Source organism: Podarcis liolepis (genome assembly GCF_965112155.1).
Source record: "Podarcis liolepis genome assembly, chromosome: Z".
NCBI classification, from domain to species: Eukaryota; Metazoa; Chordata; class Lepidosauria; order Squamata; family Lacertidae; genus Podarcis; species Podarcis liolepis.
In genome coordinates this window covers 30,488,387-30,504,672 of record NC_139570.1, presented here as the reverse complement: position 1 = coordinate 30,504,672, position 16,286 = coordinate 30,488,387, and the positions used below count along the sequence as shown (strand labels likewise).

General features: G+C 47.3%; 1 protein-coding gene across 1 annotated transcript in view; it reads right to left on the bottom strand.

The window, feature by feature from the left end:
- The window catches only part of OPHN1 (oligophrenin 1), a 126,713-nt gene extending 124,456 nt beyond the window's left edge, over positions 1-2,257 (bottom strand). The window contains exons 1-2 of the mRNA XM_083485086.1: positions 2,045-2,257; positions 1,152-1,310 (exon numbers count right to left, since the gene is read on the bottom strand). Of these exons, the coding sequence (XP_083341212.1) occupies positions 1,152-1,305 (154 nt within the window). The 5' untranslated portion in view covers positions 1,306-1,310; positions 2,045-2,257. The remainder of the gene's footprint in view (positions 1-1,151; positions 1,311-2,044) is intronic.
- Positions 2,258-16,286: the final 14,029 nt, after the last annotated feature.

The window sequence follows — 16,286 nt, the reverse complement described above, 5'->3', positions numbered from 1 at the left end:
ACAGTCAATATTTTTGGGGGGGAGGAGGGGAGAGAAAAATCAAGGCTGCAAGGAGAAATCTCCATCCCAATCCCAACACACACAAAGGCACTCAGGCACTGTGTTTCTCTGTCTCTCTCACACACAATGAGGAGAGCGAATACAAATTTCTGGGCTGCCTGGGGCCTAACTATCACGCATACCTTATTTTTTTATCTATAAGACGCACCAGATCATAAGACGCACCTAGTTTTAGAGGAGGAGAACAAGAAAAAAAATATTCTCCCTCTCTGTTCAGTGCTTCTCCAGCAAAGCGGGAGGAGAAACTAAGCCCCTTCCATTTCTCCTCCTGCTTCGCTGAAGGGGTGCTGCGCAGAGAGGGAAAGTTGCGCAGTGCCTCTCCAGCGAAGCAAAGCCAGGCGAGCAAGAGGAATCGGTGCGCACCGACCCCTCTTGCTCTCCTGGCTTCAGCGAAAGCAACGCGAAGCCTCCTGAGCACAGCGAGGCTCCCGCTGCGCTCAGGAGGCTTCGAGCGAAAAATGCGGTATGTTTTGTATAATTCTTAGCAAAATATATTTTTTGTGCTCAATGCGTGCACAATTCTGAATAATGAACTATGCATTTCTGACCTTATGTGAAGATTTGCTCCTGTGCTTTGACAATCTGGCAGTGCGGTCTCATCTTATGATATGCACTGCATTTGTTGGTTTTCTAAAGAAAACCCTGTGTGAATGCAACAAAATGGTTGTGTGATCCTCAACAAATACTGCTATTACAGTGGTACCTCGGGTTACATACGCTTCAGGTTACAGACTCCGCTAACCCAGAAATAGTACCTCAGGTTAAGAACTTTGCTTCAGGATGAGAAAAGAAATCGTGCTCCAGCGGCACAGCGGTAACGGGAGGCCCCATTAGCTAAAGTGGTCTTCAGGTTAAGAACGGACCTTCAGGTTAAGAACGGACCTTCGGAACGGATTAAGTACACAACCAGAGGTACCACTGTATTATACTTATCATTAGCCTTAAAATTGAGGTTGTGCATTATTTTATACCCAGTGCAAATGTTTTCAGCTGGGCTGCCCCTGCTGGGAAGCGGGAATCAACTGGGCCTGAATCTGCTCTTGTGGCCTTTTTTCCACACACATACAGGTGAGTTTTCTGGCTCTCCTTACTTTTGATGGCGCCGATGAGAGCATTCCCATCTTTGATGACGTCCTTGATGAACTTGTTGGTCCTCTCCAGCTCCTGCTCGTAACATTTGAGCCTTTCTCTGAAGTCAGGGCTGTCCAGGTAACAATCGCTGAACTCCAGCGGAGGGTGCCCCATGGCTCCTTTTTTGATGGAGGGGGGGGAGGAGAAGATGATGGAAAGAAGGGCAATAAAGACGAGAGTCATGCTTCTATTTAGCAAAGAGAGAAGAAAGCCCAACCTCCCCCCACCCCGCAATTCTCCCTTTATAATCACAGCCTTGTTGAGGGAAGACGTCGAAGGGGTGGAAGGGGGGCAAGCCCAGCTAGGGCGCTCCTTAAACCACGGGGGGGGGGAGGTGAGGAGAATACAGGGGCTGAACGGCGGCTGCTCACCACCAACGGCAATAGCGGAGAAAGGGAAGAGAGGGGCGGTACGGCAGGGCGCCCTCCAGCGGGCGGGCCGCGGGGTGCGCCGCGGGTGGTGCGCGGCCTGCAGGTCTCCCCAGCCGCTGCATCCCTCCCGGCCGCGAGCGGGCCCAGCACCGTTGGAAAAACACTGCGGGATGCTCCGCCGGGAGGGCACCTAGAAGGGACACCAGGGAGAAGTGCAGCTGCCGTGCGCCGGCCTGCAGGCTTCCCTCCCGAGTCCTGCGCGCCCCGCATTGTTTTTTCCAGCAGCTCTGGGCTGGCCGGGAGGGATGCATTTGCTCGGGAGTCGCGCCCCGCCCATTTAGATACCCCGTCCCCATGGTTGTGGGGGGGAGTTGCGTGTACACTCACCCACCCCAGGCGCCGGCAGGGGTTGTTACGCCGGTGCCAACGGCCCTCCGCACGGACGCAAGAAAAAAGATTTGGGAGCAAATGGAAGAAACTACCTGGAGAAATCTGGCGAGACGGCGACTTGACGCCGCATCAGCTGGGAGCCGGCTGGCTCTTCTCTTCCCTTCTCCCACGGCCGCTTGGGCTTCCGCGCCGGCTCTGAATGGACCCAGTTGGAGGTGGAGCAGGCGACCGCAGAAGCACTATCCAGCCCGGCGCGCAGCTGCAAGTCCCCTCCCACTAGCGCCAGAGACGGGCTGGGCTTTGTTCGCCTGCCTCCTTCCGTACCCGCCCAGCGCCTCGCCCTCTTACCGCTCCGCCTGCCCTTCCCTTAAAGGCGCAGCCCGGGGGCTTCGCGGGACTTCTCCACCGTCGCTTCCCGCAATGCAGGGGGGTGGGCTAGATGTCACTTGGGACCCCTTCTGACTTTGCAACTCTGCAGTTCATTGGAGGCGGTGGGAAGTACTGTACTCCAGGGGGCAGGGCTGGGTAGTGGTTAGAGAGCCAGACTAGGAACCCAGAAAAGCCGGGGTTCAGGGGGGCTGAGCCAAAGACTTTGCAGGAAAGGCGACATCCCGACACCATTGTAGGCCCACTTGCTCCCCAGAAATCGGCCAGCTTAGGTACCCCGCACCTGCTTGCCTGCCTTTTTCCTGTCCAAATGAATGAGTTGTGAGCAGGTATTTCTTGCCTATGAAATTGGGAGCAGAAAAGCGAGCCTGCCACCTCTTCACCTGCAGAGATTTATAACCCGTTTTTAGAAATTGTTTTAGAAGAATGGTGCCTGAGTTTGGATTTGGGTTTTCCTCTTCCCTCCCCGTCCCTTTTCCCTTGCGTGCCCCGCTTTGTTTAGGTTTTAGGTTGTAAGCCTGTGGGCAGGGACTGTCTTGTCCTGATAAAAAAATTCCTTCTAGTAGCACCTTAAAGACCAACTAAGTTAGTTCTTGGTATGAGCTTTCGTGTGCATGCACACTTCTTCAGATACATGCACACGAAAGCTCATACCAAGAACTAACTTAGTTGGTCTTTAAGGTGCTACTAGAAGGAATTTTTTTATTTTGACTATGGCAGACCAACACGGCTACCTATCTGTAACTGTCTTGTCCTGATCAGCCGAAGATGCTCCAAATAAACGAACGAACGAATCCCTCTTAAGCCTTTAAACTCACTGGGTCACTGCAGCTCTCAGCCTACCTCACAGGGTTATTGTGAGTATTAAATGAGGAATAGCTCATTGGAGGAAAAAGTTGGATATAAATGCAATAAATAAGTAAATAGGGTGAGAAGTCTTTTTTTATGGAGTACAGTACATACAGTAACAAGCTTGGTGGGTCAGGAGAATGCTGTGGGCATAGTGCAGTGGTTTTGAAGCAGTGTGCCATGGCACCCTGGGGTGCCTTGAGTGATGGTCAGGGGTGACGTGGGCAACGTTAGCCTCTGTTCCTCTTTCCTTGCTTCCCTCCCTCCTCTGATGCTATCTTGCATCTCTGCCTCCCAAAGGCTTGCACAGCTGTTTATTGTAGCAGCCCTGGCTATAAGCTCTGCATGTGAATGGTGCCAACGGGGGAGGTTGGTGGTTCAGAGACCAGGGGCAGCAGCAGTGGTTGCCCTGGGGACTCCCAAGAAGAGGGGAGAGGAGAGGAAGTTGAGGAAAGACTCCTCAAGGAAGGGTGTTCAAAAAAGGGTAAGAGGCTGCCAACTCTGCAGGCAAGGGGTGACATAATTGGGCTCCTGAGCCCCACGGGGAGCCGCAGAAAGAATGTGGTTGGTCAAGGGAGCCTTGGTCTCAAAAAGGTTCAAAATCTCTGACACAGTGTATCTTGATTTCAGTAATGCTTTTGACAAAGGCCCCCATGATATTCTTGCAAGGAAGGTGGTAAGAGGTGGGTTGAACGTGGATTTGTAGCTGGTTGGCGGACTGAACCTAAAGAGTACTCATTAATAGTTCCTTGTTATCCTGGAAAAAGTGACAAGTGGGGTGCCGCAGGGTTCTGTCCTAGGCCCGTTTTTGCTCAATGGCTTTATAAATGACTTGGATGAAGGAATTGAGGGGATGCTCGTCAGATTTACAGATGACACCAAACTCGGAGGGGTAACTAGACTGTAGATTAGAAGACAGAATCAGAATTCAAAGATGACCTTAACTGTTTGGAGAACTGGGCTCAAGCTAACAAAATTATTTTCAATAGGGACAAATGTAAGAAAACCTCCTTTTGAGTCTTTAGCAGCAGCATCCTGCAGGGGTTAAGGCGGGGTCGGTTTCCCAATAAGATGCTCCTGCAACAGAAAAGAATCTGGTCCCAATGCTTCCTGACTGCCTTCTTAGGAGCAAAAAGGGTTAAAACTAAGCTCTAGCTGCGAAAGAGGAGGAGTCCCTTTCTAATCCCACCCCCACCACATTTAAGGCTGCAAAAAAGCTTCGCTGAGCGGGGCGGGGGGGGGGCGGGGAGAAGGGGGAACCCCCTGGAGGTGAAAATGCAAACAGCTGGTCGGGACACGGCACGCCCACTCAACCTCTGCATGCAGTACTGCTCGCAAGGGCGAGTGGGAGTTGTAGTTTTTCTCTCCAGTCCTTTGCATTAGTTCAAGTGATGCATTTTGGTAATTTTCAAGCTCCTTGACTTCATGATCTTACTGGGGGGAGGCCTTTAGACGGCCGCGTGCCTCTCCACAAGAACATCTTGGGGTCGTCCCCCCACTTCTTTAGAAAACAGGAAAATAACAAAGCTGCTGAACACACATTCCTCCCGCTTCACGTTCATCTGTTTTGACAATTGCCTCATCGGGAATGAAATTCCTACCGGTCTCTCCCCAGCCCCGCCTCTCCTACCAGCTGGCGAGCAAAAACGGAGTTCTGCTTGCTCCAGAGTGTGGGCGGAGAGGGTATGGAAGGGTCCGGCTCTGCATCTTTCCTCTCTCGAGTTCACTACTGAATCAGGTTCCACGTAGCTTTAGGTAGCCTAAATGATAATCGCGTGGATGCTTCCTCCAGATTAATACCTGCTGTGTTCAGCAGGGGTTATCCCCAGGGGAGGCTGTATAGGGCTGCACGTTTAGAGAGCTTATAAAATTATGCGTGGCATGGAGACAATGGGAGTGAGAGAAGTTTTCTTACTCTCATAACATTCAAACTCATAGACAGCCAATGAAGCTGAGCATTTCCTTTTTTTTTTTATAATAATTTTTATTACGTTTTTTCCAGTTACAAATACAACAGAAAAAAGAAAGAACATAAAGAATAGAAAAGAAGAAAAAACAGAAAATCCAGACCGTTTCAACAACTTCTTTCAAATTTCTATCGGACTTCCCCACATCTCCCGCCCAATGCATTCTTAACAATAAAAGTTATCAGCAAGTTATACCCTTGTTTCATGTGTTTCTTTGTACTTTCAATTGCAATTTAAGTTTAAATCCCTTATTCTCCAATTACTCTAAAAATATAGCATATTATTGTTTTTACACATTTAAACTTTGGTTCTTTCATGAATATTATCCAATTTCTTATATAATCCACTCTCATTGCTGGGGCTAACCTTCCAAGTCATACGGCATCTCAAAGTTCATATAACTTATAATACTTTTGCAAATAGTCCTTAAATTTTTTCCAGTCCTCTTCCATTGCTTCTTCTCCCAGATCTCGGATCCTGGCAGTCATCTCAGCTAGTTCCATGTAGTTCATCAGTTGCGTCTGCCAATCCTCCAGTGTGGGCAAATCTTGAGTCTTCCATGAAGCTGAGCATTTCCTCTCACAGGAGGCAGTGATGACCACCAACCTGAATGGCTCTAAAAGGGATTGGACAAATTCATGAATGGAGGAGCACAACGCTATCAACGGCTACTGGCCATGATGGCTTTGATCTGCCTCCGTAGTTGGAGGCAGTAATGTGTTCACAGAGATTACAGGATGCTGGAGTTTATGGGCAAGCAGGATCTGAGCACAAGGGCACACTCCCCCTCCAACCACTAATAAAAAGGTAAAGGGACCCCTGACCATTAAGTCCAGTCGTGGCCGACTCTGGGGTTGCGGCACTCATCTCGCTTTGTTGGCCAAGGGAGCCGGCATACAGCCTCCAGGTCATGTGGCCAGCATGACTAAGCCGCTTCTGGTGAACCAGAGCAGCTCATGGAAACGCCGTTTACCTTCCCGCTGGAGCAGTACCTATTTATCTACTTGCACTTTGACGTGCTTTCGAGCTGCTAGGTTGGCAGGAGCAGGGACCGAGCTACGGGAGCTCACCTTCTGATCGGCAAGTCCTAGGCTCTGTGGTTTAACCCACAGTGCCATCTGCATCCCTCCAACCACTAATACTCAGGAGCATTACAGCCTCCAAGTGTGGAGGCAGAGCATAGCCACTTTGGCTCTTTGTTTTTATCATGTGCAGGTCCTGAGCCCCAGCAATGCGCTTTCATGTGCTATTTGGGAGCAATTATGAGCTTGAGCTGATGCCTGATAGCTTTTTCTAGAGTTAATCCTCCTCCATTAAAAACTTACCTTGCTTTGCTTTTGAACCAGTTCCCACAAGAATCCTATGCTTAAGCATAAAAAGGTAAAGGTACCCCTGCCCGTACGGGCTGGTTGTGTCCGACTCTAGGGTTGTGTGCCCATCTCACTTAAGAGGCCGGGGGCCAGCACTGTCCGGAGACACTTCCGGGTCACGTGGCCAGCGTGAAAAAGCTGCATCTGGCGAGCCAGCGCAGCACACGGAAACGCCGTTTACCTTCCCGCTATAAAGCGGTCCCTATTTATCTACTTGCACCCGGGGGTGCTTTCGCACTGCTAGGTTGGCAGGCGCTGGAACCGAGCAACGGGAGCGCACCCCGTCGCGGGGATTCGAACCGCCGACCTTTCGATCGGCAAGCCCTAGGCGCTGAGGCTATTCTTAAGCATAGCAAGCAACTTTATCTGCAAAAAGACAAAACCCTTCATCAACAGCTGGCCCATTCACCAATTGTTTCAGTTGGGCTTGGGTTGGACGGAAATGTTTTCTCTGTGTGGAGGCTTTTAACTCTGGGCTGCTGCAGATGGCCTCAGATATCTGGCCCATCTTCCTTGCTGTTTCCGTTGGAGACACACTTTGTATGTCCCTGGCATTGGGAACCAGTGTGCATTATAAAATGAGAAGTTTTGGAGATCACAGACTGTTTGCTTCACTCAGGCCCTGCAAAACTCAGCTCTCTTGGTTCTTTCCATCTCAGTTCACTATTCTCTGTAATTATTGCAGCTTCAAAATCAGCTAGAGTCATTTCCCTACCCCACTGTTCTGTGTGGAAATATACACAACGGCAAGTATCCCACCCACTCCACCCCCGGTTTTATTTTAACAACAAAACAAGCAACCAAAATAAAATGTTGATAACCTTTCCCTCCCTTTTTGTTATAGGTTACGTACAGATTGATCCAACCAAGAAGGTGGGAAATCCAATAAACTTTTAAGTTAAAATAACTCCCTTAAGAGGGAGGCCTTTATTGAAGGCCGAAGTGTTGACTGTCAACTCTTTATTGTTTTCATTTGTTTTGTTTTGTTTCATAAAATCTATATACCGATAACTAGTTAACTGTAAAAAAGGGGGGCTCTCAAAACATTTCACAAAAAAGATAAAACAATAAATTATCAACCAGAAAAATTAACAACAATAATTTAAGACGTCAAACAGTTGCAATAACAACAGACTAAAAAGAGATTACCGCTTGCATCAAACACTGTTGAATCCAGGCTGCACAATGCTGCTTGGCAACTTAACTTAATTTTGTACAGCTCCCTGTCAGGACTCCCAACATAGGCCTACACAGGATTTTTCCCAGTCTAAGGGACGAAGGGTGGAGATGAGTCTGGGTGCTGCTAAAGTTAATTCACTATGCCAAAGTACAACACACTAAAAAGAAAAATAGCTGCATGTTCTGGACTGTGCTTGCTATGGCAGAGCCCCTGTTCTGCATTCAGAACATCTCAGGTGACTATCAGATTTTGAAGAGCTGATATCACAGGATCAAGGTCATAAATTTTGTTGCATTACCGTATTTTTCCGTTTATAAGACTGAGGGTTTTTTTTTAACCAAAAAAATAGGTTTAAAATTGGGGCTCGTCTTTTACACCTGTAGTGCTGAGGGGTGTTTTCTTAATTCAGAGTCCCCCAAAATAGGGGGCATCTAATACATGGGGGTGTCATACACAGAAAAATATGGTAATTAAGCAACAACAAAAATATTGGATTTTGAATAAATGTGCAATGAATTGTTACTGTTTTCAATTTTATTGTGTTATTGCCTTCCTTAATAGGTTGTTCAAACTGCCATTCTGAAGAATGCTTTTCATAATCTGGTAATCTGGGGGGGGGGGATTGGGGGACAGAAACTGGGGATGAATTTATAGAACCAAGGGGGCAGAGGCCCAAAAGAATTTGGGAACCACTGGCTTAGCACTAAGAATTCTCTGGAATAAAATATATGGGTTGTCTCAGTTCAGTAGTCTTCCCATTCATGCTCATTTCCTATTCCTAAAAGCATTGTATGCATGGTTATTGTAACCACAAAATAATTATCCAAAACCTAACAGCTTTTCATGCCAAAGTTTTGACTGTTATGTCTTCCCTGGAATTGCAAGTACTTGGAACCATCTGCCAAGGTAGAACTTCAGACAAAACTCCTTTGTTTACAAATTTATAAGATTCTTTTTTTTTCCAGCTGAGGAAAGAGGAAGTAAACTGGTTGACATGAATATCCTCTTTCTGAAAGTGAGTTTGAATTTACTGCTTATGGGCCTTGGAGGCTGACAGGGTGGACACAAGCCAAACAGGATACTTTGCAAGAGCTGAGCAAGATCTCAGAGACGCACAATAGCACTGCTGAATTGCAGCAATCCCAACCAGATGTAACTTCTGCTGTCCCGGAAAAAAATCATGTCTAAGGGCACAATTCTATACAGAACAACCACAAAAAGTACTGAAAGACACATGACTATAACAACAATATATGAATAATACAAGGAAATTTATATCAAATTGACAAATACCAATTACAATGGTACCTCGGGTTAAGAACTTAATTTGTTCTGAAGGTATGTTCTTAACCTGAAACTGTTCTTAACCTGAAGCACCACTTTAGCTAATGGGGCCTCTCGCTGCCGCCGCACCGCTGGAGCACAATTTCTGTTCTCATCCTGAAGCAAAGTTCTTAACCCGAGATACTATTTCTGGGTTAGTGGAGTCTGTAACCTGAAGCGTATGTAACCCGAGGTACCACAGTACAATTGCAATGCAGTGCAATCACATCTTGTGCACAATTAACTTGAGTGTGAGGTAGTTTAGGTTGAGAGTGACTGCCCCACAAAGTCACACTCAATGAGCTTCATGGCTTGAGTGGGAGGATTTGAACCTTAGTCTCTCTCAGGACCTAGTCCAACACTCTAACCACAGCACCACACCGGCACAGTCTTGTGCTGTTGTATCATGTCCCAACCACTGCTTGCTTTTTTCTTCTGACTTAGTGCCTAACAATTATAGTATTCAATAAGAACTTGAATAGAATTTTTTATTTTTATTTTTAACAAAACTGCTATCTGATTAATATGTGCGTTCTCTTTTAATTAGCTGTCTGGTTTTTTTAAAAAGCTGTATCTCTACTACATTGCTCTGCTGTTGCATGGACATCCTTGCAATTACCTCTGTTCACAAGTATTTTATGTTGCAAACCTTTTAAAAAAACTAACCCCTGTTTAGTTAGAGGTGAACATCTGTCTCTAGATCTATTTCCCAGTCACACAGGCATCTATCCCTCAAAGGCTGTAGTAGTAGGATTAATGAGTGTTAGAATGATGTTGGAATGAATCTAGGTGATTTTAGCAAAAATGTATCAAAGATTTAAGAAAAATAGACTGTTAATTGGTGAAAAGAGGGAAAGTAAACTTATATCAAGATCAAGATAAATTTTCAGGATAAAAATTTTGAAGAGAGGGAAAGGGTTTGCTGAAATGGATAATTGACTTAGAATACAAAAAAGGGAGGTGTGAGGAGGTCAGGGAAACAAGCAAATGAAAGATAAGTTATGGGAAGGTTCGATTTGGGGTTTTTTTGTTTTTGGTTTTTTCTTCTGTTTTTAATTGTTATTATCTTTCTGTTTTTTATCGTGATGTGTTGGTTTTGTTATTGTTCAATTTGGTGTTTTTTCTTTTGCCTTTTTGTAAACTTAAAACTTTAATAAATACTATTTTTAAAAAAACCACAAAGGCTGTGGTAGTAGGGCACCCTCTGGTGGTTAAAAAGAATAATCTCCCTGGCATAATCTAAATTATCAATTTGCATAAAAAAAATAAGGAAGGAAGAATGATCAAGCAGAATTTGCAGAGACAACTATTTACGGTATTTATCGGTGTATTGCATTTGCATCCCACCTCCCCCCCCCCAGAAGCTAAAGATGGCGTACGTAGTTATCCTTGTCCCCATTTCATCCTCGTAACAGCCCTGTGAGGTAAGATAGGATGAGAGTCCCATGGCTGAGTGGGGGATTCAAACCCTGGTCTCGCAGTCCTGGTCTTAAACTATAGCCACTAGTTCACCACTGGCTAAAACGGATTGAGAAAAACCATTTCATGCATGGGCACGTTGGGCAGGGTGTGGAGAGTGCAGGGTTAACTTTACTTCTCCTGCTTGCCTCCTCCAAATATACAGACAATTAAGATTAGCCAGAGTGCCAGATGTTGTGGGGCAGCGAGTCATGATACCAGAGGACAGAGATGAATTTGTCATGTGCCCCGTAAACCCTGTGCCCCTTAAGCGACCCTGCTGCTCTCAGGTGCCAGGGAAGAAGGCAATGATCCCATTACCAGTGTTCAGGCAAGGTTCAGTTGCCTGCCTGGGCAGCATCTGGACCTGGAATGTGTTGGGGACGCAATCATGTCCTTTGCCTCAGATGGAAAACTGTCCTGGGCTGGTCTTTGGTTTGATATTATTGTCACAGTGACCTTGCAGAGGCAATTAAGTTGTGAGGCAATACATGCATGTGGTTTGATTTTGCAACACTCAGTAAATTGAATGAACCCTGACCAGTTCAGCTCAAATCTGTTATATGATTGTACAGTGGTACCTTCAGTTACAGACGCTTCAGGTTACAGACGCTTCAGGTTACAGACTCCGCTAACCTAGAAATAGTACCTCGTATTAAGAACTTTGCTTCAGGATGAGAACAGAAATTGTGCGGTGGCGGCATTGCGGCAGCGGGAGGCCCCATTAGCTAAAGTGGTGTCTCAGGTTAAGAACGGTTTCAGGTTAAGAACAGACATCCAGAACGAATTAAGTTCTTAACCTGAGGTACCACTGTATCTGTTCTTTAATATGTGAATAGCTGGTTACTGTTGGCATCATTGCATAAGAACATCAGAAGAACCTGTTGGGTCAGGCCAGGAGGGGCCCACCTAGTCCAGCATCTTGTTCTCACGGGGGCCAACTGGATGCCCCAGAGGGAAACCTGAAGCAGGACCTGAGCCTGAGAGCAACTCGCCTACTCCTGTGGCTTTCAGCAAATTGGCATTCAGAAGCATCACTAACTCTGACCACGGACCCAGAGCATGGTCATTATGGCTACCAGCCATTGACAGCCTTCTCATGAAAATTCCTGAATCCTCTTTCAAAGCCTATTCGCATTAGCTAACGTTTCAGATGCTTGTGGAATTTTGAGTAGTATCTAAATATCAGGCCTATGACAATCATATGCAATATTTTCTCGGCATCTGTTAGCTGGAATTTATTTTTCAGCTAAGAGAAGGATCCAAAGGAAGATTAAGATTTGCTTCTTCTTCTTTCAATATACGTACATTAACTTATAGCAGCCAACTCATAGGTGCCAAGGTATCTTCAGCCTGCCCCACCCCAAAGTTGATGGCAATTGTCATTCAAATGATGTGTATGTGTCGTGTCATGTGATCAGTTATGTGGGGGCATTGCTTACCTGGGCCACCCCAATATTTTATTCAAGTTGGCACTCCTGCATCAGCTGACAGGACATATGCCTCTAATCTGAGTTGTGAATGTGCATTTATGTAGTTTACCGTATTTTTCGCTCTATAAGACACACTTTTCCCCTCCTAAAAAGTAAAGGGAAATGTGTGTGCATCTTATGGAGCGAATACAGGCAGGAGGCTGCGCGCGGCTAAGGCTTCCCCAAGAGCCGCACTCCCTTTAAAGAGCCGCGTAGAGCATGTGTGCAGCTCTTGGAGGCTTTTCCCTGAGGAGGGAGAAGGGCTGCCCTCCTCGGGGAAAAGCCCCCAAGAGCCACACACACTCTCCATGCGCTCTTGGGGGAGCCTTAGCCACGTGCAGCCTCTCCCGGGCAGGGGATGAAGGCTCTCTTTGCCCAGTAGAGGCTGCGTGCAGCTAAACAAGAAGCTAGGACAGTGAGTGGGGATCGATCCCGCTGGCTTGGCTCATGGGATAGCCGGGCTGGGGAGGCTTTGTGCAGCCAAGCAAGAAGCCAGGACAGCCAGCAGGATCGCTGCGCTGCGATTCCGCTGGCTGTTCTAGCTTCTGGTTTAGCCGCGCGCAGCCTCCCCTGGGCAGGGGGAGCCTTCATCCCACTGCCCTGCGGAGGCCTCGTGCGGCTATGCCTGGCTTTTGCGGGAGGTGGGGGAAGGGACAGAGCGCGCGGCTCTGTCCCTTCCCCCACCTCCCAGAAAAGCCCCCAAGAGCTGCGCTCCCTTTAAAGAGCGTGCAGCTCTTGCGGGAGGAAAGCCAGTAGGCTTGCTTTCGCTGAACCCAGGAGGGCAAGAGGGATTGGTGCGCTTGCTCTCCTGGCTTCAGGGATAGCCCCGCAAAGCCTCCTGAGCGAAGATGGAGGAGTGCTCTCTCTTAGCTCAGGATGCTTTGCGTTGCTTTCTTATTTCTTGTTTTCCTCCCCTAAAAACTAGGTGCATCTAATCGTCCGGGGCACCTAATAGAGCGAAAATACGGTATATTATGGTACTGGTTTTTTTTCTATTTTTGATTTGTATAAATTTGAATAAACTTTTTTTAAAAAATAAAACAAAATAAAAGAATAAATGAGAAGCAGTGAGCCTCCTAGCTGGGATTTGAACCTGGGATTCCTCACATTCAAGCCTAAGCAGCTAAAGACAAAAGAACCCCCTATTCTGCTCCCAGAACTATAATCCTCACACTGGTTTAGCAATCAATCCCTCTCCGCAGGGAATTGTAACCCTGGGAGGAGAAAATTGGCCTCCTAACAATTCTCAGCATCCTTAGCACACTCAATTTTCCAGGATTCTGTGGGGGAAGCCATGACTGTTTAAAGTGGTATCATGGTGTTTGAAATGTCTGGTGCAGGTGTCTTCTTAGATTCAGGCTTGAAGTCTTAGCATGCAAAGGCCAGGGGTGGACTTGTGGCTGCATCGTTCCTTCCAGGTTTAAACCTTCCACAGAACACCAGGTGAGAGCCAGTGGTGGCTAGAGTGTTGGACTGGGACCTGCGGCCTGGGAGAGGCCAAAGTTCAAATCCCCACTCAGCCATGAAGTTCACTGGGTAACCCTGGAGGCCAGTCTCTGCCCCTCAGCCTAACCTACTTCGGGGCTGTTGTTGAGATTAAATGAAGAGGGGAATAACTCTGCCTTGAGCTCCTTGGACAAAAAAAGGTGGGATAAAAATGCAAGCAAGCAAGAAATGATCACTTGAAAAGGATTTAGTGTCTGTCTTTTGCATCAGGGTGGTGGAACTTGGGGTTCAAGTAGAAACAGTGGCGTAGCATGGGTTGTCAGCACCCGGGGCAAGATAAGTAATTTGTGCCCCCTAACCTGTGGATTTGCGCCCCCTAACCCTAACCCCCAGGTGTTGCGCCTGGTGTGGCCGGCCCCCCCTGCACCCCCCACGCTACGCCACTGAGTAGAAATGCAAACTAGATTCCTCCTCTGCTCTAGTAAGCCATAGCACAGTGCTGGTAGATGTGCAGCTTGGTGGGTTACGCAAGTTGTGCAGACCTGTTCAGCTACTATCACTCAGGGTCTCCCCCATATTGACAAGCAACTGTAGTGGAGATAAAAGTATTGTTATAAGTTGGAGAGCAAGACTCCCCTAAAATCTCTGGATTCAGTGAAGTGACTAGATTTTTTTAAGCAGACAGCATTATTCCTGGCCAGGAAATCACCTAGGAATGTGCCCTTGTGAAAAAAAGGCAGAGTCATCAAACCCTCAAGAAAGCCACCAACAAGTCTGACTCTCTGTTAAATAGTGGGAAAGATGGACGAAGGACACAGCTCTGTTAGATTCACAGCTCTTTATTACAGCAGTTAGAACTGCTCCTGGAGTCTGACACACTGCAGCCTAGCTGGCTGCTTTATATAATACTAAGTAACTTATAACAGTAACAACTCCCAACTAGCTAACCAATCAGTGAGCGACAGTTCTCAATCCTTCATTTGCATACTGGTGGCCCTGAGTAAGAACTGCAGTTAATCTTAATACATAACACCCCTCACCCACCTAGATGAGGTGTTAGCCCCCGCCCCCCCAAATCCTTAATTGTTACAACCATATACCATATAAGCTAGCCACAGGTTTGATTAGAAGTACAGGTACATAATACTGCGCAATCCTTCAGGTAGGCTGGATGTATATGGGTCCAGAATGCCGAGGTATCACTGGAGAGGTAGCCAAGCTGCCAGGGCCCAATGGAGTGGCTCAGCACCGGTCGCTTTGTGTGGCAGGAACATGTTGTAGAAGTCCAATAGACCTAAAAAGGCCTGCAAGTCCTTCTTGTTTTGTGGTTTGGGAGCCTGTTCTATAGCTTTGACCTTTGCTTCCGTGGGGTGAATGCCAGAGCTGTTAACCAGGTATCCCAGGAACTCGACTTGTGGTACAGCAATCTGGCATTTCCCCCTCTTTACTTTGAGACCTGCTTCTTGGAACCTGGTCAGGACAGCCCGCAGCTGATCAAAAACCTGTTGTATTGTTCCCACTGAAACAAGCACATCACTGAAGTAGGGTACAACGCCAGGCAGACCCTGTAGGAGCCGCTCCATTAAGCTCTGGAAAATTCCTGGTGCTACGCTGACTCCAAACTACAACGGAAGGCCCCATGGTGAGTGACGATTGTCTGTGCCTTGGCAGTGGCGTCATCTACGGGCAGCTGTTGGTATTCCTGAGCAAGGTCGAGTTTTGCAAAAACCTTGCCCTTTCCCAGTGAGTGTAGTAAGTGTTGGATGACAGGGACAGGGTACGCATGGTGTTGGAGTGCCTTGTTTATCGTGCACTTATAGTCAGCACAGATGCTTACTGACCTGTCAGACTTGAAGGGCGTCATGATGGGAGTCTCCCACTTAGCTTTGTCTACGGGTTCCAGGACCCCCTGTGCAATCAGCTTGTCTAGTTGTTCATCCACCTTAGGCTTGAGCGCAAATGGTACGCATCGAGGCTTGACTCTGATGGGTGTGATTAGCGGATCGAAGTTAAAGGATATGGGCAACCCCACATACTGTCCCAAGGTTCTATTGAATTCTTCCAAAAACTCTGTGACGACGGCATCTATTTCTGATTGTGAAACACTTTGGATGTTTGTGATTTCCAACCCTGGGGACACAAACCAGTCCAGTCCCAGTAGGCTGGGCCGATTCCCATCTACCATGACTAACTTCAGCGATCCCAAAAAGTCTTTGAAGGTCACTTTGAACTTGCCCACACCTACAACTGGAATGTTATTTCCCTGATAATCCCTCAAATGCAGGTAGGTGGAGTCCAGTTGTTTCTTAGATAATTTGGGAATCAACCTTTTGATGGTACTCTAAGAGACGATTGACATGGCAGAGCCCGTGTCAACTTCCATGTTGCATGTTTTGCCCTCAATAGTCACGGTGACATAAATTTTTCAGTGTTCAGATCCGTCAGTCTGGCCAACTATCAGCTCGGCTGAGCAACAACAGTTGGTGACAGCATGGCAGTCCTTGTTAGCATACCTTGCCTTTTTGTTTCCTGGTGCCGGTAGCATATCTGCTGGAATAGACAAGCAACAAACCATTGTAATATGACCCTTATGCAAACAACACCGACAGATGGTGTCCTTGAAACCTCATTTGGACCGAGGGTGGTTGCCACCGCAACCCACAGTCTGACTGGTCCGTCGTTCACCGTTTGACCTTTCCACATTTCTGCTTGATGCAGCAAACGTCATCCTCTTCATCTGAGCAGCCCTCGGATTTGCTTATCTCTCCATGGTGAACTGAGGTTGGCTTCTTTGGAATTGTTGGGCTGTTGGCCTTGCGGATCTCTGCTGTTGAATGTTTCGCTGCCTCCGCAGCTTGAGCTTCCTCGATGGCCTGTTTGAC